General features: G+C 47.8%; 1 protein-coding gene across 1 annotated transcript in view; it reads right to left on the bottom strand.

Annotated features, from left to right (window-relative positions):
• The window catches only part of med13a (mediator complex subunit 13a), a 75,144-nt gene that overhangs the window by 15,426 nt on the left and 36,767 nt on the right, over window positions 1–22,951 (bottom strand). The window contains exons 4-15 of the mRNA XM_078286738.1: window positions 20,293–20,438; window positions 15,131–15,331; window positions 14,672–14,866; window positions 14,372–14,534; window positions 13,227–13,337; window positions 10,055–10,828; window positions 8,164–8,380; window positions 4,166–4,196; window positions 3,486–3,607; window positions 2,871–2,961; window positions 1,059–1,270; window positions 448–641 (exon numbers count right to left, since the gene is read on the bottom strand). Of these exons, the coding sequence (XP_078142864.1) occupies window positions 448–641; window positions 1,059–1,270; window positions 2,871–2,961; window positions 3,486–3,607; window positions 4,166–4,196; window positions 8,164–8,380; window positions 10,055–10,828; window positions 13,227–13,337; window positions 14,372–14,534; window positions 14,672–14,866; window positions 15,131–15,331; window positions 20,293–20,438 (2,457 nt within the window). The remainder of the gene's footprint in view (window positions 1–447; window positions 642–1,058; window positions 1,271–2,870; window positions 2,962–3,485; window positions 3,608–4,165; window positions 4,197–8,163; window positions 8,381–10,054; window positions 10,829–13,226; window positions 13,338–14,371; window positions 14,535–14,671; window positions 14,867–15,130; window positions 15,332–20,292; window positions 20,439–22,951) is intronic.

Raw genomic sequence — 22,951 nt, 5'->3', positions numbered from 1 at the left:
AGTGCAGCCTTGGCGTGTCTTCTGTAAGTCTAAATTAGAGTGCTGCCTCAGTAACCCTCTGCACACATCGGCATGGTGAATTGCGAAGAATCTTTGGAACAGGTTGAAAAATCTCCATTGGTTCCACCGGCTTCAGAAAGAGACAGGCACAGCCCTCCTGGATAGGAATGAGCTGTCCAGAACTAAGGCGTGTGGAAGGGTGTAGGGAGGCTTGGTTCAGACGCCAGTGCACACCAGAATCATTGGAGGGAGGGCTCTATTAGGTATTGCAGTTAAGCTTTACTGACGGAATGGCTTCAATGTTGCGTGCTAGTTGTAGCATTACCGCCATATTGAGGACTTCTTCGGAGATGGGAGCTGCCGTTATCACAAGTGGGATTTTTAACAGGTGCGATTTTCTCTTTTTGGACAAGCACCGCACTCAGTAAAAGCCAATAAAAGCGTTACCTGTCCTTGAGGAAGCTCATGACAGGCACGGGGTTGAGCATCTCCCTGCCCATGGTCCAGCTCGGTCGGTAGATGCACTCCTCTGGTAACTTGATAGGCGGCAGACACTGGCTGGGCAACGTCTTCAGAGGGGCAAACATGGAGCAGCCTACGAACGCCTGGCACAGCTCCGGCTTGTACACAAACGAGTAGTCCTGAAGGAAGGAGAGAAAAGAGGCGTGGCAAAAATCATTAGGTGATACTTTATTGATCCTTGTAGAGAAAATCTTTTGGCTTGCCCTCCTCTAGGGAGGTCAGAGGTCACGCTCGGCTACAGAACAGTGTCCTAGGAGCTGGTAGGGATTCAGTGTCTTGCTCAAGGACACTTCAGCATGGTAGATACTTGTTGACACAGGGACTGAACCTGGATTTTTTTGTTTGAAGGACAGTCTCTCTGACCACTAGGCCACCCTGCTGCCTCAAAATGAGCACGAGGAGGAAAATATATCCACCAACCAGTTACTTTGACTTATGACAGCTAGTAGTTCTGACAGTAAATACGATCTATCGGTTCAGTCAGTTGTACTGGACAGCAGGATAACACCAGACAGACTTATTGACACCAGCCCCACCTTGATCTCAGAGGGCTTGGGGCTGCAGAAGCTCTCCTCCACCTCGATCTTGAAGTGGCCTCCCAGGGACGAGGTGCCATCCAGCGTGGTCATGCCTTGGTTGGCCTCCATGCTGCCGTACTCCTTGCTGCACATGTTCATGGGGGAATAGCCCATGATGTGCTGCTCCAGGGAGGGGGGCGTGGGGAACATCTGGTGCAGGTCTGCTGAACCTGGTGGGGGGAGAGGGGAGGAACGAGGGGCTATCAGAGAAAGACAGATTCCCATTGCACAGCATCTGCAGAGCAATAAATGTAGATTGGTAATCCATAGACGGTATGTCAAAAAAAGGACTCCAACGCAATTGAAGCCCTTATTACACAGCTAACCCTGGTAAACATGCCGGTATGGAGGAGAGATAAATTTCATCACCATCAATTCCCGGCAATGTACTTTCATTGCCTTCAACACAGCATTTCATCGGAACACAAAGCATCTCTTGTGACAATAATCCTCTGGTCTGTGGATGGCTTTACAAGATATATCATTTTAAGGTAAATTGTTGATATTTTGCTGTTTATTACAGCGGCTTCTGCCAAGATGCTTGCTGTTGTATTTTTTGCTGTGTTGCAAGCAAACCCTCTCGAAATATGACAAGCAGCTGCTGTGTTATGGGCAGCTACCATACAAAAACAGATGAATACTCATTAGACGAGCTGCGAGTCATATAGCCATCTCGCCCACGGCTGATGAAATGTTTACATGGTTTGTAACAGTTACCTTGGCATGTTCACTAGCAATTTTTGGCATTGCATTATAGAAGTGATTTACATGGTCTGGAAGGGCTGTTTCTGCAAGGCTGAAAGGTGGGCAATAGCCGGAGCAACTTAACCTTTCTTTTTGCCGGTTGTCATCTTCATACATAACTTGAAGCCACAGTACAACAAACAGTTCCCTGACAAAGAGGCTCTGTGTAAAGATGGCCAGAAACTATGTATGTTCACGGCCCCAAACTCTCAAACCTTTGTGCAATTTGTAATAGGCAGATGCATCCAGGGGGCTCTGCAGAGACAATTCATGTTAAAGGCCAGAGTCTGGGACTGTATCTATTAATTAATCTAAAGCAGGAGGTTGATCTGAGACCAGTTTGCCTCACAGCAAACTGGTAACTTATCTTTAATCCTAGATTAGTATGCCTGAGCTCAAAACAAAAAATAAATTAGTGTGCTTCCACAGTAAATACAGTCTGATACAGCTGTGCCCGAATCCAGCTTTCAACTGTTGATGTTTTGTGAGCAACAAATTGAGTGTAACTTTAAGGAAAGCCTCCATTGTTTGCATAGAAAGCCTGCCTAACAGTCACAGAGGAGATAACAAGACAGCAGCTCCAGCCCCAAGGCTCTAAGCTGTCAGTTATGAGCTAAACACGGATGCATTGACAAACCAAAGTACAACCATACTCTCCACCACTAGGTGGCAAAGCAAAGGGTGAGCATCAGTGGTGCTTGAGTAGGGAAAGCTTTAATTTTCATTAGTGGATTAACGGATATGATGCCATCCCACTTAGCTGAAATTGTGTACAGAGGGAATGCTACAGCTGAAATTGTGTACAGAGGGAATTCTACATTTAAAACTGAAGCGGCTTCCGGCAAAATCTCAGAGTGCCATTCTTAATTTTCAGAGGGCTCGGACGTCTGAGAAATATGATTCTGGACTAACACTTAGGGCAAATCCATCCTTGTGGGCATAGTGTAAGGAGACGCACAGCGGATGAGTGTTCAGGCAGGAGAGACAGACGGGGACATCAGGAGAGATAGAGGCAGAGATACATACTGATGCAGGACACGGGGTCCAGAGTGGCTGGCTTTGGTTCCTTGCTGCCAAATTTGTCGTCTGTTCCGTTCACTGCTCGCCTGGAACCGGGCTGCGGACACAAAAAAAAAAAAGCGTTTTATCACCTGACCATTTCAGTAAGACAAAGTGTCAATCAATAATACTGCTCTAAATTCACTCCGATTTCTCACACCTGTGGGGCCGGCAAGTCAGTTTTGCAAGTCAGTATCATACATGACATCTTTTTAGGACACCTGCTGGACAGGATAATCACTCTATGTGTGTGTGCGTGTTTGTGAATGTGTGCTTTCCAGCTTTGCAGTCGCTGCCATAGTAGCGGCTCTGTGGGTTCCAGCAGGTCCTGTGCTGTTGTCTGTTGTGGTGACGGAGTTTGGAGGCTCTCCATTTCAAGGCTGGGGAAAGCCGTCTGGAATCTAAGCCACTATTAGACTGCAGTGTGTAGCGGGGAGGACCTGTCAGCTGATGATGGGCAGCGTGGAGACATTGCTCCGACTGGCACACATTGTACAAATTGCAACAGACACGCGCGCGTCCCGCTGCCAGGCCGCGCTCTGTTTAATGGGATATTCATCGCGAGCCGAGGCCCTTACTGACCGCCAGATCGTCCTCGTCCGAGTTGAAGAGGTTGTCCAGGTCGTTGATGGACACCACCAGGTCCGTCTCGTGGATCAGGCTGGTGGAAGCCATGCGGTTGTGGGCGGCTGCCCGCTGAGCGTCTGCACACACACACACACACACACACACACACACAGTTAGTACTAGAATGTTTGGCTCCTAACACTTTGTAATCCCCAGAAGTTTTCCTGAGGCTGATTTTCATTTTGGGTGTTTGAGAACTCAACGTAAGGAAAAAGTCTTGCTTCGAGCTATGATCGTCCACTCTCAATTCATTCAATTCAGGAAGTGGATTTTCTTCCGAATTCAATTATTGAAACACTTGAAACACTTGTGGCATGACAAACTTGTTATATCAGACTTAAATTAAAATATAACAGAATGAACGCTCTTTCATTCACCATTGAATGTAGTTTCTATTGACATTTTGGAAAGACTGAATTGGGAGTGAAACTATGTGGGCCTGCTGACTAGTTTCATTCAACAGTGTGCGCTACTTCTAAGGGATCTGAGTGAACACCAAGATGCAGTATGTAGCCTTTGGTTTCACTGTCCGGGGCTACCGGGGCTGGCAGTATCACTATGTGTGTGTTTGTGTAACAGCAGCCAAGACACAGAACAAGCCAAGGGGGCCGCACAAGAACAGAGAGCGGACTTACCATCCGATGGACCTGCTCCTCCATCTTCTCCCTGGGAGGAAAGAGAAAGAGACATGAGACGGTGGGAAGACGGGATGAAAAGGTTGCACATACCAAAGCAACAACCTGATCGCACAAGGCAGATCTATCAAACATCGGATATGCGATTGAACCACATTCAGGATGTACAGTCCAAACATAAACAAAAAATACAACAAAACAAACAGAAAATAAACTTCCTGATGGCCTTGATGACATGGCATGGAGTTTTTCCTTGTTCTCACTGAGGGTCTAAAGTTGGGGGGTGTCCCTTTTCGTTTTTCATTTATTGTGTTAAAATGTGGCTATGTGAAGTCCTTTGAGACTGCAACAGTGATTAAGAGCTATACAAATAAATCTGACTTGACTTGACTTGAATGGGGATAAAACACTGAAGGTGCAGAGTACTACACAGAACACGACAAGTGCCAACAAACAGGCAGCCAGAATCTGAAGCCAGTCAAATTACAGAGGTGCCTGGAGGCTGATCTCTCCGAGGAGAACGCAGTTTATTTTTGGCACTCCTCAGAAATAAAATACAATAGGGATAAAATAAGAATAAATAATAGAGACAGAGGGAAGATAGGACAAAAAGAAAAGAGAAGAGCAGAGGAGAGGGGCTGCTTGCCGCTGCTGTGGCAAATGAGATTTCCAGTGTGGATCAGAGGGAAATCATGATCCAAGGAATGGTCTCTTATGCTGCCACCCAGACGTCAATATCTGGGAGGGCTGGCCTTCTCAGTGTGCGCGTGCGTGTGTGTGTGTGTGTGTGTGTGTGTGAGTGACTGTGTGCTCTTATGACGGGCCGTGTGTACACAGTGTGCTGTGCAGCTCTAGCTGGGGAATGGGAATGTTATGTTCTAGCCATTGATTTCATTACGCTCCAGGGCTTTTCTCTGTGTAACGCAGGCTTTAATCTGTCTCCCTTAAAGGACCAAACCACAGCAGAGCAAAACATCCACACCAAGGCCACAACCTATAGGTGCTAATGATGTCTTCACCCCTTATCAATAACCTGGCCTTGGGTGGGGAAAAAGAGTGTGTGTGTGTGTGTGTGTGTGTTTGTTATGGGTTAGCACAGATATTGCAGCTTTGCATCACTGCGCTTATGTTACTCCAAGGCTGCCTGCATGAAAGCACCCGCTCTCTCTCTCTCTCTCCCTCTCTCATTTCCTTCCCCTCTCCATCTCTCTGAGGCCATTTCCATCCATGGGTCAGCCACTTAATTCAGTGGGCTCTGACACGGGCTTACCACTTCAGTGCAATGGCATGACGTGGGGACGGCGATCACATGATGGTAACATTACTCTATAGACGTCACGCGGCCTGCAGCAGATTCAATCTCTCTGCAGCTTTAACCTTTTGCAATTTGATCACTGCAGATGCTCACATATTGTGCACAGTAGGTCCCTGTGCTCTGAAGTGACCCACCAGTAAGTGGTTTAATATGTTGATTGGGAAGGAAAAAAACAGGTTGCTGGTTGGAGGTTTTGACAGCTTGCCAAGCTCCAAACTCGCATACATGAAAACATTATAAAGGGGTAGACAGTTGGGGTTGGGAAGGATTACTGGAGCCGCGCACATTTTTCTTGACAGAATTAACTCATCCATCGAAGGGGAAAATCTCTTTGCACCCTCTGGTTTGGGTGCAGCAGCAGCCAGGTAGGGGGTTAAGTATCTTGCTCAAGGATACTTTGGCAGGTAGGGGGTTGAACCCACACCCCTCTGGTTGGGGGACAACCTCACTAACCACTAGACCATCCTGCCACCTGCAGCCCACACGAACAGCTGATTAAAAACGTTCTAGAAGAACAAGGCTGTAATACTCAAGCATCATCATCAAGTCAAACATTGCGCAGGGGGGAATACACACACAAGCATGAGGTGTATATACACACACACACACCACACCACCTCAGCAGACAGTGGAAGGGCTCCACTGCACACACTGCCCACTGGGGACTCTCCACTTCACTGGGAGCTGCCTTCACCCTTAAATTCCAGTACACACCGGGGGGACGGGGGGGCTCTCCAGGAAGAAGAGAGGGAAAATACTGGAGTGTGCTTTTTAAGCTTAATGGTTCAGTGAGCCAGGTTTGTTACCGCGGGTAGACTCCAGGCTCCGTGAAGGCTGCTGCAAACGTGAAGCCAGAGAACGAACATACACACACACACACACACACACACACACACACACACACACACCCTGCATCTTCCTCTAAATGCTGGGGGCGATCCACAGCTAACAGGTGGCCCTGGTCTGGAAACAGAGCCAGCACTCGCACAACAGCCCCAGAGGCAGAGGAGAGCAGAGCAGAGGAATACAGGAGTGGGGGAAGGAGGGAGGAGGGCAGGTTGAATAGGAAAAACAAAACAACTTAGAGGAAATTGGACAGGCTAACTATTTGGCGATCCCCTGGGCTGCAGTAACAATGGGAACTCGGGGCTGGCTTCCTGTTCAGTTCGACTTGGGCAGAGAAAGCGGACGCGCATGGAAAGCGGTCGCACCGTTATTTTTAGTGCAGTATTGCTGAGGATGCCGATGGCCTATTTTCTACCTCGCCCGCTCCCTGAGCCTAAGAATCAGCCCTGTTGTCCCTTTCTCACCCCAGGCAACCTGTGTGGACGAACTGGCTACTCTCCGTGCTTCACACTATTCCGCTTTTTTTTCCCTCAAAACTGCCAGTGCCTTTTTGTTGCATTAAAGCCAATGGGGTGTGGCTGCAAACCGGATTGAAAGCAGCCAATTTGGAAAAAGGCGCTGCGCCTGGCTTATTTTTAGGCAGAGTGGAGCGCTTTCTAGAGATGAGAAAAGTTAAGCTTGGACCGCCTTGTTTTTTGTGGACTGACTAATCACAATGGAGCAGAGGCGGGTGTGAAGGTACGTAGGCAGCTGGAAGTTTACAACAGCCACCAGAATAACAAGAGGCACTTCAGCTGCTTAATGTCCTGCCATAATCACCATGATATATTTAACATAAACAGTTATGGTAATGAGTCATTAAGCTAATTAATGCATTAATTAGCAAATATTTCTGTCACATGACACGTGGGTGGTATTAAAGGATAATTCCGTTTTTTTTCAACCTGGGCCTTATCTTCCTAGTTTTTGCCATCATGATGACTGATTGTGTTCAAAATTCCATCACTTACTCACTCACCAGGAGGAGCCATTCTCCTCCTGGTGATATCTCCAGATCACCTGGAGCACTGCTCTCCAATACACACACACACACACACACACAGGGCAACTGCCTCCAACAGTTGAAACCAAAAAGCGATTAAAACACATTCTCTGATTATTCATTGCCTGAAACGTGCGTATAATGCAGTATTAGATATGTCAATCTAACCAGCGTGAGCTAGTTGGCAAGTAGACCGTTGAAGTATGTCATATCGGATTTTCCATAAATACAAACTGCCGACTGGGAAAACCCGTTCACATCAACACATTCACATTGTTTATATTTGATTTTAAATTCATAACAACAGATATTTTTGCATGTGGGCATTCCAATGAGTAAAACACAAGAACGAAATCCCGTTCTTCTGCTTCTTGGGGTATGAAGCAGCCGAAGACCGGCAGCCAGCAAAGTAAACAAGGAAGTGTGTGAACAACGCTAAAAAGTATCAAAAAGACTATTACAACTGAAATGTGTGATAACTGTTCAATCACAGCTATTTCAAGATGCGGTGTGGGTGTTACTGTGTTGAAAGGGGGTGTTTTAATCGCTTTTTGAGTTTGACTGTTGGAGACTGTTTGCCCTCTGGGTGTGTATTGGAGAACAGCGCTCCTGGTGAACTAAAGGTATGTAATGCTGATTTGAAAGAAAATCAGTTTTTCCTCATTAATATGTAAATTTATGCAGCAAGGTGCTCCAACATCTAATCTAGTCCTGCCAACATTGGCTGCTGCTAGGGTTGAACCAGTGATCCTCCGGAACATTCTTCTCACACCGCGACCCGGCTTGCTTGCTCACCTTGTGTTTCTTGCCGGGCTCGCGCTCGCCGCCCGTCTTGTCCTTCTTGTTGGAGAAGGTGAACTTGACGTCTCCTTCCTCGAAGGCGTAGGGGTCGACCTCCGGCTCGTGGTCTCCGTCGGTTATGGCGGCGGACAGGTACTGGTTCCTCCTGGCCCGGTACATCTGCACGCGCTCGTCGGACACCTTCAGGGGCCATTTGGACGTGGACATCAGCCTGGGGACAGGGGAACGCGGAGATGTGAGGACTGTGGAGTAGTGGTGGGTGATTATCACAGATATCTACCATTCATGGAGGATAGATATCACCTATTCACTCCTGATATGGATTCCAAGAGCTAAACTTTAAATAATGGCCATTCTAGAGTACCGGTCTAATCAGTTACCTAACAAGATAGATGGAGCTGAGTTTATATTCATTGGATAAAATGTGAACAGAAAAACACAAAAACAGAAAATTAAGTCTTGCAAATACTTCTCTGTATTCAATTTCAGCATCAGGAAAATTTTCTGACACTGCTCTGTTGTAGCCTGGTACTGGTCCGATATCAGGTGCCAGTGTTGCTACATCCTTATCTACAATAACAGAAATGGCAGTGATTGCAAACAATTCTGATGGCTGACATAGCAGGACTGGATGCATCTTGTTTGCCGTCTAACAAATACATTTATAGCGGGTTTATGGAAACGTGGTGACTTCAGCACCGACTGCTCACAGACTACAGACTGACACATTCATCACTTGTTACTGTGGCATGGCTCATCAAAATCTCTTATGTAGCCATGACTGTGGCCTACTTGTTGTTCCTCGTACCTAATAGAGACGGAAGGGGGGAGGGAAAAGATGAAGACTACTGGCTGCTCCGAGGGAAAGGAGGGACTGACCCAACTTATACATTGTCCCTCCCCCTCCCTGCCCTCCCTGCCTCCTGCATTTCTCTTTCCACTCTCGTCGCGCCTGTCCGGCTCTGATGCAAGGCGACGGTGTGCAGTGGCCCGGGCCAGAGATTAGCCGCCGTTCGGAGCTGTGGCCGGGAGGATTACAGCACACCAGAATAGCCCTACCCAGCGGCCGGCCCCTCGGGATTGCATAACCCCGCCGATAATTCCCACCACGGCCACCCTGCGGCCTGCTAGTCGCCCTGTCAGCCCGCCCGCCGGACAAGCCCCCCGTCTCTCTTTATCTGTGACCCTCTTCCCTGCTAGCCAGTATGAAGTGCTACAGCTTCTTCTTGGCGCGAGTCTCTCTCCAATAAGGCTCCAATGAGCGCTGTGCCTGCCAGACTGAAAGCTATGCTACCGGCTGTGCCAATTCAAAAGGAACGCTCCTGAATTAGCGAGAGGACAGTATTTCTATCAGAGAAGTGAGTTTAACAGACTTCAACCCTATTACAATAACAGAGGTTTATCTTTATCTAACCCTACCATTACTCTCCCTCTGCACTAGCTCCGGTGTCAGTGTGTGTGTGTGTGTGTGTGTGCGTGTGTGTTTTAGGGAATCAATGCGTAGTGCTGGCCCTGCACATTGGTGATGTATGATGTCAAAAGGGCACATAGCAAGAGATTAACATGCTGTGTGCAGCTAAGCGCTACACAGAACATTCTGAGGCTGGGGGGTGAGGGGGGAATGAGGTGGGGGGCATCTGAGAGAGAGAGGGGGGTGGGGAGGGGTGTGTTTTGTATCATTGCTCTTTCAAAACAATTTTTTCTAGACTATTGGGAAGTGCTCCAAAAGGGGCCCGGGGCCACTCTGTGTAACAGAGGGGGAAAGGTGGGAGGGCTTGGATGCCTAACCAGTGAGTCAGTCAGCGAATGACTAAAGCCTTTACTGCCCTCGCCGTGCGGAGAGGGGGCACCGAATAGTGAATGTTGATTGACAGGTGTCACTCACTCTGTGACCGACACCAGGTTGTCCTGCGACGCCAAGGCCTCGTCCCTCAGTTTGTCCCCCGGCAGCAGCGGCGTGGGAATCTCGGCTTCTTTCCTCCGGGGCAGGTTGAAGAACCTCCACGGGGCGTGGGAGCTGTCCTCCTCCAGGTTGACCGCCGCGCCCACGTACACGGTGGGCTCTGGGGGCTCAGGGTAGGCCGCCGCCCCGGAGTGGGAGTGGGAGTGGGAGTGGGAGTGGTGGGAGTGGAAGTGCTGAGTCAGGCCCTCGGGTCCCCCGGGCTCCTCGCCGCCGCCCTTCACCCCGACCAGGCAGGGTTCCGGGGGCGGCTGGTAGAAGTGTTGGCTGTTGGGGGTGGAAGGGTTCTTCATGCCCTCGCCCGGCTCCTCGCCGCGCTCGCAGGGGTGCGGGCTGAGCGGCGGGGGCTGGGGGGAGTTGGCCTGCTCCGACGGCCCGGCGCCAGCGCCGACCCCTCCGCTGTGGAGCTGGGGGGGCTTCTGGATGGTGGACACGTCAGCGGGGCGGATGCCGGGGAACCTCCCTCCGTCCTGGCCCCTCATGGCCAGCCTCTGGCCCGCCGTCGCCTCCGTCTCCATGGAGGAGTCGTCGCTGGTCAGGCTGCGGTGGTGAAAGGGTGTCTGGGGTCTCTTCTGCTGCTTGTCGCCCTTCTCCGGCTTCTCCCCCCCGGCCTTGTGCTTGGTGGGAGGCTGCGAGGGCTGGCCCGCTGATTGGGCTTGGCCCGGGGTACTGCCTGTTCGCTGCTTCACCGATTTGTATCTGCAGGGGCGAAGACAAACGGGGAAATATGTTAGACTATGAGGCACCGCTGACTCCAAGCAAAACGGCAGCAGAGAAATATGCCGAAGACAGAAACAATCTATCAAAACTTGAAGATGCGGAACAAGTCTTTTTCATATTCATAGCGTACGGAGCTCTTTTGCAGCTTCTGTTAAATCTGCAGCTTCTGTTAAATCTCCTTCTAAACTCTCACATCTGCTTCTTCCAATTACCTCAATTACTCTCACCTGCAACATGGCCGCCCCACTAATCCATCTCAAACCAATTACCGAGAAACACTTACTTCAAACAACAATTAAGTTGCACAAGTGTTAGACCGCAACATCTAATCAACAAATGTTATTGAGCATTCATAATTTGCTCAATAATTTGCACTGTATCTAATGAAATGAACAAACAGTGCATCTTTTTAGAGCCTATACGTTAGTTTTGTTTCCATGACTATTTATGAGAAGGTAATGAAGCTGCCAAAAAGAGACAAGGGTTTTACAGCTGCATCAGGCAAATTTGTGACTACGGCGATTTAAAAAAGGAAAAAAGGGGAAAAAAAGAAATCAATAAAGCAAATAAGCCAAGTGCTGTGCCAACAAATTCACTTTGCGTCATCCAGCTTTCATACCATCTTTACATCTTTATCAGTAAACAAAACCAACATCTCTATCTTCCAGCCCTATCGCCTATTCACACACCAGGCTGTGGTTGTGCCGTTTCTGGTAGCCACAGCGTGCCATTGCTTGACCATGGTGATCAGGACCTCTCGGTTGTCCTGCCAAAGGTCTGCTCTGTGACCACATGACCCACCCATAAAAAACCCTTGGCCCTTTCACAGCTCCCCACTTGCCAGCCTAGCTACCGCGGCTCTTCCCCTGCCCCTTGCCTTACCCCTGCCACTGTCAAAACCATACAGACATGGTCCAGAGAGCCTCTAAGGTCAGCATCAGTGTTTCTTTAGCCTCTCTGTTGCCGGGTCACCACTCAGCCTACTCTTGTGGTCGGAGAGTAGGGTGTTGACGACTAGGCAATGCCTCTCTAATGGCCTGGGCACTTGTGTGTCCTGACAACTACATGGCAAGATAAACAGACACACAGACAGGCTCCCCATCTACAAACCCAGCTAATGGCCATTAAAATTGGTACTGCCAAAACGCTGGGTGGCCTCCAACAAATTAACATGCTCCAGCTGACTGGCCCTATCCGCCCTGCTTGCCTCCGCGGGCCAAGCCTGGCCACTCATCTCCCTGGGTGGAAAGGCGGCCTAGTGCAAGGAATTCCCTAATCAAGGCAAACCCATGCTTGCTGGGATCCAGCCCATCGAAACGCTTGTTTTCATTTTCATTTTCATTTTATTCGCTCATTAACCACACATCTTAAATTTCGTGCAATTTATTGGTCTGGTTCAGGCTCGCTTTGAGGATGCAATTCGAGCATACCGGCATCAAGTTCACTGATTGGACAATTTGGGCTGGATGCCACTAGCTTGTGTTTACATGTACCCACGTGAGTAAAGCCACTGTTTGCAACTGTGATTGGTCCGGAGAGATCTAGGTTGACGACTGAAGCATGCGAGGGACGATCGAACCGCTGATGAATTCAGCAACGTGGCCCCAAAGAGAGCCATTAAATTCATAATGTGGTTAACAAGAGAATGCAAAAGTTATTGAAATTGAGCTATTCATGAGGCTGGATTCAGGCAATACCCATCCACCAAAAATCATGTGCATGCATGTGGAAGCAAAGAATATAGTAACATGCAGTCTCGAGGTGCAAGGTGTCAAACAGCTAATTATATGCTTGCGTGCGATGTGTGTGTGTGTTTCTGTGTGTGTGCATGCAACCGAGATAGAAAAGGGGTTCATGCTGACTGCAGCCTTTTCCCCTCCATGTCCCAACAGACGATACGCAGTAAACCATACGAGTGTGCCTGTCTCCATCCTACTAGATAAAAAGACAGGCGACATTTAAACTGCTACATATTAACCCACTCCACATGTCGCGGGCTCATTTGTCAACATTAAGAGTCTGCAGACACACACACACATACTCCTCTTACCACCACCGTGTCCCTAAAGTGCTCCATCAGAGGTCAGACTATTCTTTCTCCCTCAAATTATTCCGATCAGTGTGGGAATAAAAATGTCTGACTTCCAGAAACACACAACCAAGCAGAGGTTTCAGCCCTGGCACGGCTGTCACTTATACAAAATAGTGATAAATTGAAAAATATGAAGAATAATATGCTTGTCAAACTCCAGACGTGGATACAGCTTGCAGACACCATTTCGCTGACTAAGAGCTTCTCTGCCAAAGCTCTGTAGACTCTGTATAACCCCTTTGAAAAGGCTTTGAGCGCACACATATAAGCAACACTTGTACACACCTGGAACAGCTGCAGTATGACCTCTGCGAAGACTCCACAAAATCCCACGCTCCAACTTTCTCAGTCAGCTCCTCCTCACAGGTACCGTTGGTTGTGGCTGAGAACTTACGCCTGGGGAGAGAAAAACACGATCAAACACACTTCCACTGATGAGTTGGGATCGCGAGTCTAGCAAATTCCTCCGACCCGCCCCCTTTCAGAAGCCATGCAGGATACAATAGAATGTTTCTAAACAGACAAGTGGAACGTATACTTCCAGTTTGAAATGATTATACTTTCAGTTTGAAACACAAATCTTCATATGTGTATAGCCCTAACTTGTTTGCCTGTAGTGTACAGTGGCGGATGTAAAAAGGCTTGTGCTGAGGGAGGTTTCATAGCCCCGCTTGGAGCCATGGTATTTGGCTGACAAGCCAACAGCTAACTACAACTGGCATGCTGTGCTTGGTCATGGGGCAATGGATCCAGGGGTGCTCCCAATGTGTCAGCTTCACTGAGGGTGAATAATACAAAAGACCAAGGGACAACAATTACAAGCTAACCTTTTAATTACTGGAGATCATTATTCCCATCTAGTTTCTCCTAGTCTTCTATTGTTTGGTGTATGTATGAATAATAAAGCCTCAAGGGAAATGGTTTAACACTTAGTGTCAATGTAGTGTGTATGTGACAGTGTAGTGTGTATGTGACAGATGTGCAGCCAGCAGGTGTGTGCTGTAATAAATGTATGGGCCCTTTTGATGTGTGATACATTTGAACTTTTATTTATCCAGGGATGCAACTGAGCATGCACACTCTTTTCCAGCAACGTTTCACATTCAAACAGTTCCACACATTCAGTCACATTAGTCTGCTACTGCTGGCCACTGAGCAGCTCCACTGCAGCAGTAGGGATTTAAGTGCCTTGCTCAAAGGCACCTTGACTGTAGTTGATAAGGGGAGGAAGAGTGTTTCTCACTCACTTTCCCATGCAATATTGTCCCTGGGGATTCAAACTGGTAAGCTCCCAGTCACAGCCTCTTTTCTCGAGGCTACTGCTGCCCCAATCTAGCAAAGCCTTCTGGGTTCTGGCTATGTGCATCTATAGTAGGGTTAACGTCAGCTAATCACTCTGTGCTTCTTTCAAGAGACGATGGCAGACGTACTTGTTCTGGGCTCGGTTGATATTGCACTCCTGCCAGACGCGCTCCACCACCTGGCTGGCTAGTCGGCGTGGGATCTTGCCTCCATGATGGCTGGTGCTGTCCACGCTGAAGGCATCCGATGACGAAGACAGCCTCACCCACTTCTGGGCGGAGTGGGAGTCCACTGGAGAGGGAAGAGCACGGTTAACCAATGCTAATGACGTGGACCAGCTAAAGAGCAAGCATTGACCGGAGACTGCATATTATAGGCAAAGTCTTTATTCTCCCGTGTTTTGAATTTTCTGTCGTGTGTAACGGTACCTGTCTGCGCCTCCTCGGGCGAGGTGGGAGGGGTGAGGGTGACAGAAGAGATGGCGGGCTCTCGCTGGGAAGCAGGCACTTGGTGGCCACCCGAGTAAACGGCAGTGCAGTGGGAGGACCCCACAGGGGCCACGACGGGGATGTCGGACTGGGGCACCAGCACCAAGCAGGCCGGGTACACCATCCGCACACCGCCTGGACACACAGGTGCAGGGAGAGAGTATGAAAACATAGACTAAAACAACCACTTCTAAACATTAGGGATGGAACGATATGCTTATCTTGATACAACCACAATACAATACAATACAATATAATAAATAAAAGTTCCATGACAACAAAGTCTGACTGTGCAGAATTGTTTATTTCTGAGCCACAAATCTTTCTAGCAATGGCATTGACTTACTAGCATTTAAACAACGATGGCAAAAAGTTCTTTGGGGAGAAGGATGCGCTTACCGACAAGGACCTCCACAGAGGCCAGCGAGTCGTCCTCCCAGTCCATGTCCTCCGCCTTGTCCTCCGACACCCTCTCCTTGGCGCTGGGGCTGATGGGATAGAACTGGTTCCACTCCTCGATCAGCTTCTGGGTGGGCGGGTCCGACAGCTTGAACGACTGGCCTGTCAACGTCCCGTTCAGACCAAACGGACTCAGGATCACTGGGGGGAAAGAGACAAGAGAATGCCGGTCAGCATCGCAGAACATCGCTCCTTCGCTTTCTTCCATCGCTTCCTTCCTACACCTCCATGTCCTCTTTCCTTCTTCTCGTCCCAATACTCCTTCTGTCCTTCCTCACACTTCCTTCTCCTTCCATCTTTATCCTCCCACTTCTGTCCTTACGCTCCTTCTTCCTTCCATTCTTATATTCCTTCTCCTTGATTCCACATTTATCCTCCTTCATTCCTTAGCCTCCCTATCATCTTTCCTTAACCTTTCATTCCACATTTATCATCCCCCCTGCTTCTCCTCCCATCCTTACCCCTCTCTCTTTCCTAGCTTCCTTCCTTCACCTCCACATTTCTCCTTCTGTCCTCTTCTTTCCGTCCTTCACCTCTTTCCTTTTTCTTCTCCTTCCTCTCGTATCATCTGTCCTACTTCCTTCCTCCCTCCTTCTGTCCTTCTTCTTTATCCCCTGTCCTACCTCCTGTACTTCTACTCCTGCCTTTCTTCCACTTCCATTCATCCTTCTCCTTCCTATCCATTCGCTTCCTTCTTTCTCGTCTTTCCATCCCTCTGCTTCCTTTCCTTCCCGTCCTTTCATCCCTCCGAATCAGCAGCGCTCTGACCTTTCCAGAGCGCCACTGGACCCAGCCGGTCCCACCTGACTCGCCAAATACTTACAGAGCAATACAGACGCCAATTATTGGCAAGCGGTGGCCTCTCAGAGCCCATAAACAGAGCCGTATAAAAAAAAAAAAAAAGGGCCACTCCACAGCTAACACACTCCGCTGCACAGCCATGTGGGAGTCATACAGGGAGCCCATCAGTCTGCTTATAGAACAGGCTGGCATCCATCAGTGAATGCAGATAGCACCATAGATGAACATGCATAATACATACGAGCACACAAACCATATGCATATAAACTCGACACGGATATATGCACAGCCTGTCACTTGGACAGCTTGTTATGCATGCGTTCTCTGTCTCTGTCTCCCTCTCACACACTCATATGTGAATGAGGGGGGGATATAAATTGTGCTAGGAGCAGAGTGGCTGGGTGGGTGTGTGAGTGACCATTTGTTAATGTCCCTCTCCGCTCGGCTCTTCTAGCGTGTGTCATTACGAGACTGGATGGCCTCTGTCCCCGGGTATTGATCCTGTGGCCGGGCCAGAGAACGGCTTTCCAGCGTGGAAAGATGGCGGGAGACAACGAGAGAAAAGAGGAAGGAAAAGGAGGACGAGATCGCGCGTTAGCAGCCTTCCAGTAGAGGGTGTTTTCTGACAAGATGGCCTGCAGACGGTGGGCCTCGCCTCTTAAATCCTGCAACACCTTAAAAGGGAAAATTTGGGACTTATATGTTTGTAAGGAAAAAAATCAAGTGTACAGGTCCAAAAATCCCCAGACATTTCACAGGATGCAACTGGCTGGTGGGGGTGGAAGATAAGGGACGGGGTTGCAGAGTCAAGTGTGTTAAATTGAACATCGCCAGCATAGGATTATTCAAGGCTATAAGTGAGTTTGGTACCTAGACAGCAAATATTCTTTACGCTGTTAAATTAACTTAATGGAGAGTCATTCAGAATATTGTAATGCAAGAATGTTTATTTAGCAGCTAAAGCATAAAACATGCCGTCTAACTGTTATGTTGCTCTTTCATGTATACTGTTAAGACAACAGTATGTGTCCTGAATGCCCCCCAGCCTAATACCTCACTGCAACCTACATCCACTAGCTCAGCACAAATGGACTGACTACAGAGGGAGAACAAACTGACATAAAAAAAAAGAAAAAAAGAAAACAACTAGGGTTATTTATGTTGCAGTACACAACAACAACATCCAGCTTCAGCCGACCATATTAGCTTTAATTAAATTCAACCCCACTCCTTTTCTCTTGCGTTTCTGCATTTCTCGCTGAAAGCAAGCGCGCGCATACACACACACACACACACACGCCATAAGACCCGAGGCCAGTTGGGGGAGAGAGATCAAATTCAGCACAATTATGGAAATGGTTTGCTGTTTTCCCCACCCTCCCCTCCCCTCCCCTCTCGCCATCCCTTCTCTCTCTCCCTCTGCCTGTGAGTCTATCTCTGGCTCCCTGAAGACATGTCAAATGTGCTCAGATCAGTGTAATGGGCTGAGAGTTCATTACATTCACTGTGCGCCCTTTTATGAGGTCACATCCTGGAGAGGGCTGCCTGCCGGAGCGCTCTGCCGCACAGTAAACCAAGCTTGGCAGAGGTGAGGGGGAGAGGGAGGAGGAGAGGATGGGGGGGGGGGAGATGGATGGATGAAGGGGGATGGAAGTCAGCCCTTCCTCGACGTTCCGCTTGGCCAGCCAGGAAGAGATAAACTGCGGGGGTGAAAACACACACCTGCGCACGGACACACACCGTGCTCGAAGAATAATAAAAAAAAAAAAGAAGCCCTGATAGTGAAATACACACACACTGTAAGGAAACACTTGTCTGCTTCATTGGGGTATATACATTTTCTAAACCAGTGGTTCTAAAAAAAAAAAAAAAACAGAAAAAAAAGGGGGTGCGGGGACCTCCAGGGGTCCTTGGGGGGGGTTCCGGTGGGTCCCCCGCAAAATGAGGAATAGTTTAATTTCACTATAATTTCATCCACTAGAACTGATCCCAATTGGAGTGGCCTAATGTGTGTGTATTTGGAGGGAAGTGACATGAAAACGTCTGAGAACCTCCCACATGCCTAGAAAAACAGAAGGTAAGATTTGTTGACCAATAGGTTGCGCCGTGTGTTAAGTAAAGTTTCCTCTAGCTGGTGACAGGGAAGCCGCACTATCGACCTGCTCCACTGGCAAACCCCATCACCATCCCTACAGGAATAAGATTCATTAAGCTGAATCCATAGAGCAAGTTGCAATAACGGTTTCATTTTAGTCAAAAGCACTAGTGTTTAACTAGAAGTGATATTATTACCTCCCTCCTGGACAGCGAGAGGGATGGAGAGAACAGTAAAGGGGTTGGATATACAGGAGTTAGTGTGGTGAATGGAGTAAGTGATCACTGTTATTAGGCTGCAGGAGGTGACAGCAGAGGGGGAAGGCTGAATCGAGTCTAGTTACATGTTACCATAGACGAGAAGGTAAGAGGTGACAATTTGCTCCTAAACTGAAAGTTTTAGGAGCAAAAGAAAGACATTTAGGATCATGATCTGTAAAAGTAATGCCTAGCCCAACTAAAATCTCAAGTCTCACACATCTTGCTTTTTCAGTTTTCCAGGCAGGTATTTCTTTTCAGACGCTTTTGCTGCTGAAATGCTTGCACTATCAAAGCCTGGTGTCGGTGGCATTTTGTTGTCTAGCCAATGATAGGGTCCTTTCATGTAACAATCACTCCAAGTGGTGTGCTAGAGTGAGGAGGCAGCGAAGTAGGCGAAGGGAAGGACAGAGCACAGCTGGGCAATGTCTGGAAATTGTCTGTAGTGATATTTGTACCTCATATTCGATACAGATATTGATATGATACATTTCTGATACGACAGCATTGTAATCTATAACTTTTTCAGAAAGCCGTTTCCTTCCGCAAATAAATGAACGTCAAACTCTTTGTTTGGAAATGTATTTATAGTGAATAACAAATGTATTTGTATAGTGGTTACCATCTCTTTGTGTTAATGACAATGCAAGCATAAGGCTTAACGATGGTAAGTGATTACATAGTGTTTGAGGGGGGAGCAATAAAGAACCAATGATGAAATATGATTGGAGCCACAGATTTTTACCATTATACTTGCTATAATTTATAAGCAGTACTGAGGCTTTTTTTTAAACTGGTTCCATGCCAATCTGTAATAAAGATAGCCAAACAGAATGTCGTACACACATTATCTTGGCAACAGCCCCCTGCGCGGCACATCCAGCTTACTAATAGATTTCATTCAAAATACAACACTCCCAAGTGCAGGCTGAGTATTCAACATTTCACATTTACAAGAAGATTGGAGAAAAATGATTTTGGGCTGTTCTGAGAGCACATTTCTTCACGACCTGATTTACTCGATGTTACGCATCATCTCCTTGGGGTAACAGGTTGTGTGCATTGCTTAACAAACTCAATAAAGTCACTTTGAACTAAATTGGGTGTGGGATGCCTGAAGATTATCCTGCCTTCCAGTAGCTGCATTAGGCGTTGTCCCAGAGTCACAGGAAGCAGTAATGTGTCTACAAACACACAATCATATTTGGAATTTTAGGTGACATTAGCCATGTTTGCACAGCTGTCAAGTGAACTTTTGTAATGTCACCAAAAAAGAAAATGCAAATTAGCTGCATTTCTATTTGCTGGGTTGAAGCGAATAAATAGTCTTCCTGAACATAGAAGTAGTTACATCAGAAAACACATTCACAAGAAAGTATGAATCAGCCTTCATTCGTTTGTTTGTCCATCTGTCTGTCTCACACGTTATCTCAGACACAGCTGGGCGGAATGATGCATCTGAACACTGCGTTGAGGCATCTTCAAAATAACACTGAGTCCCCCATCGGTTGTGCTCCAACTACAGGTCAAAACAAGGTGACAGATTTGGGCGCAACATTGTTCATTTGTCCATCCATGTGTCACGTGTATCTCGCAAACGCTGATCAGATTTTCACAAAAACTTGTGGCTATGCTGCATCTCACCACTGCACTCCAGCATCTTCAAAATGACACTGTTTGGCCCAAGGGGGGCGCTACAATGACATGTCAAGACAAGGTGACATATTTGTTACTAATTGGCCCAAAGGGGGTCTGCATCATTCGTGGAGGACGACGACAACGACGACGACATGTTTACGGTTGTCTTGTTCTTTTGAACTAACCGTGCAATAAAGGCTCTGTAAGCTCTGTAAAGGCTCTTTTACTTGAAGAGCGCCTTGGAACTCCTCCCTGTGCATCGTGAGCAGTTCACAGTTCGTAAACGCCGCTGGGTGAAGCGCAGGACCCACCTTGGAAGGGGCTGGAGGCCTGCTGAGCCAGGGTGAGGTGCTCCTCGGTCAGGTGGTAGACAGGCTGGTGCTGGTTGATCTCCACACTGGTGCACACATTGCTCTCGCCATGCAGGAAGAAGGTGAAGGCGCAGGATAGGTGCTCGCTATTGCAGACAGACAGAGAGAGGGAGAGAGAGATGAGTCATTTGGGATTATATCACTTTAATATGCACGTGTGAACAGTTGTACTGCTTTCAATGAATAACTCCGACAGTGGAGGTAGAGAAGTGACTGCTGTAGAAAAGGAGAGCAGATCAGAGAGCAGCCCAGTCTATTTTCCTGTTCATATAGAGGGAGAAAAGAAGAGGTGGGTGGGAGAGGAAAGGTGGAGAGAGAGAAAAAATATGATTACAAGAACCTGTGGTTTTTTGTCAAGGGCTACAGCGGAATCTCTCCCTTCCTTCATACTCTGTCTCAACATGACAGAGACTCTTGATAGGAAAGATAGAGGCAGAGACAGATACGAGTGAGTAAAGGAAGATGCCACTCACTAATCTGCGCAACCCATGGTGATACAGGGACGCCTTGCATGTCTATATCAAATTGTTTTGAAGGCTGGACAACCCTGTGTTTTGGTTTCGCTGCAGACTATAATAAACAGAGCGCTGCATCCTCCCAGTGTCATGTTAAGTATGTATTTAATCCCTTCAGTAATACAGCAAACAAATGTCATGAGGAATATTTGAGAGTTTAGAGAGTCCATTAGCCTATGCAGAGGTCAGGACGCGAGTGACTCACACTGGAGCGCTGACAGGTGGTGTGTGTGTGTGTGTCTGTCTAGTGTTGATTGCGCTGTGTGTAAAACAAAGGGGCAAGCCCTGACTTACCCTGGCATTCTAGCAAATAAGCTCAACTAGAACAGTAACTTTCTCTCTCTGTCTCTCATACACACACACACACACACACAACAGCTCTTATGCTTACAACAACGCCTGCCTGTGCCAGTCTGACCTCAACTGCACACAACAAAAGCGACAAGTTGAAGAAGAAAAGGAAAGCCAGGACAAGGCAGACGGAAGGAGAGAGGGATAGAGGGACGGAGTGAAACGCAGGCCATTGTCTCCGGGCTTTCCTCTCTCTCTCTCTCTCTCAGCCTGGTCTCATCTAACACACACACACACACGCAGAGAGAGACAGAGAGAGAGAGAGAGAGACAGAGCAACTGACGGATGACCAAATGAAAGCGGACGCGGTGAATTTGGAAGTGGATCAAAGAGGGTTGCCTCCTCTGAGGATTTGGCTAAGCAAATATCAGTCTTCTCTCCCTGTCTCTCTCTCGCGCTCTCTCTCTCTGGCACACCTACTCTGCAGAGGATTAAAGAGAAAGAAAAGGAGCAGAGAGAGAGAGAGAGAGAGAGACAGAGAGAGAGAGAGAGAGAGAGCGCTTCAATAAGATAATACCACCTACGTAGTCAAGAGATGCCCTAAGCCCCTCAGAGCTTGACATTCATCTTACATGTCTTTTTTTTTCTCTTCTGGAAAACAAGGCAGTGTGAACAGTGCTAGTTGGTGGTTGGCTATCAGTGTGTGATGTTCAAATTCCTCTAGCTGGAAGCTAGCAGGCTAATAAAGGTGAGTCAGAGCGAGAGAGCGAGAGAGAGAGATTTAAGACATCCTTAGCAATGCTGCCACGATATGTATGCAAACGGCACAAGATTTCTGCCGTCACTCCAGCGGGGTTTTAGAGACAGTGACTTGGCAATGGCATTGGCCCACGTTGGCATTGTTACTAACGAATGTTTACAACTACGGGGAATATCCGATGACATCCAAGTTTGCGTTTTATTTTTTGTTTTGTTTTTTTAAATCTGACGAAGTGCATTAATTAATTCTAACAAATACCTCATGGTTACGGATTGATTCAAATGAAATTTTGGTAGAGACTTGGGAAACAAGGCTGCACAATTATGGCCAAAATAATAGACCCCATTATCGTGTGATCACAATTATAAGTCTCCATGATTTGAGGCAAAAAAAACATACTTTACTGGACTTTTTGCCCCAACATCCTGACCATTTTCAAGCACAGTAGGCATTCTAAGTGCAACAGAATTTGTTAATAATTGCCAACGTACCAATATTCTATCATAATTAATTGCTTTATACGAAAACACATGATCAATTGTGTAGCCTTGCTGGGAAAGGTAGGATAAAAGATATGAAATGGCATTGGAGAAAAGCAAGGGGTTGTAGAAGCGAGGTGCAATAGCTAATAACAGGCTGCTGACTGGATGAGAGTCATCTGAGCCGTGAAACAGAGGGAGAAGACAAGAGAGACACTGGTGAGCAGCCAGGTGAGGGTGTGAAAACACAACTGGTGAATGAGGCCACATGTTGGCACAGAGAGAGCAAAGACGCCTTTGTTTGGGAGGTGTGTCACGACTGCTCCGGTGCTGAGGCGGTAAATTACACTAGGCTCCTATGACTCTGTGGTGTGTGTGTGTTCAGTCCAGGGGCAGACCACATCAGCCAACCACCTGGAGGGTGTGTGTAAGAAACAGCAGGACGGGGGAAAGTAGAGGGGGGCTGGAATGGTAGGCAGGCATGTGCCCCGCCTTCTCATTACCCCAGCATGGAGCTGAAGGGAGGAGGCAGGTCTAGACTGTGGCGGGCCTGA

Source organism: Centroberyx gerrardi, chromosome 11 (genome assembly GCF_048128805.1).
Source record: "Centroberyx gerrardi isolate f3 chromosome 11, fCenGer3.hap1.cur.20231027, whole genome shotgun sequence".
NCBI classification, from domain to species: domain Eukaryota; kingdom Metazoa; phylum Chordata; class Actinopteri; order Beryciformes; family Berycidae; genus Centroberyx; species Centroberyx gerrardi.
The sequence above is the reverse complement of the archived record's forward strand: the minus strand, read 5'-3'. Positions and strand labels throughout refer to the sequence as shown.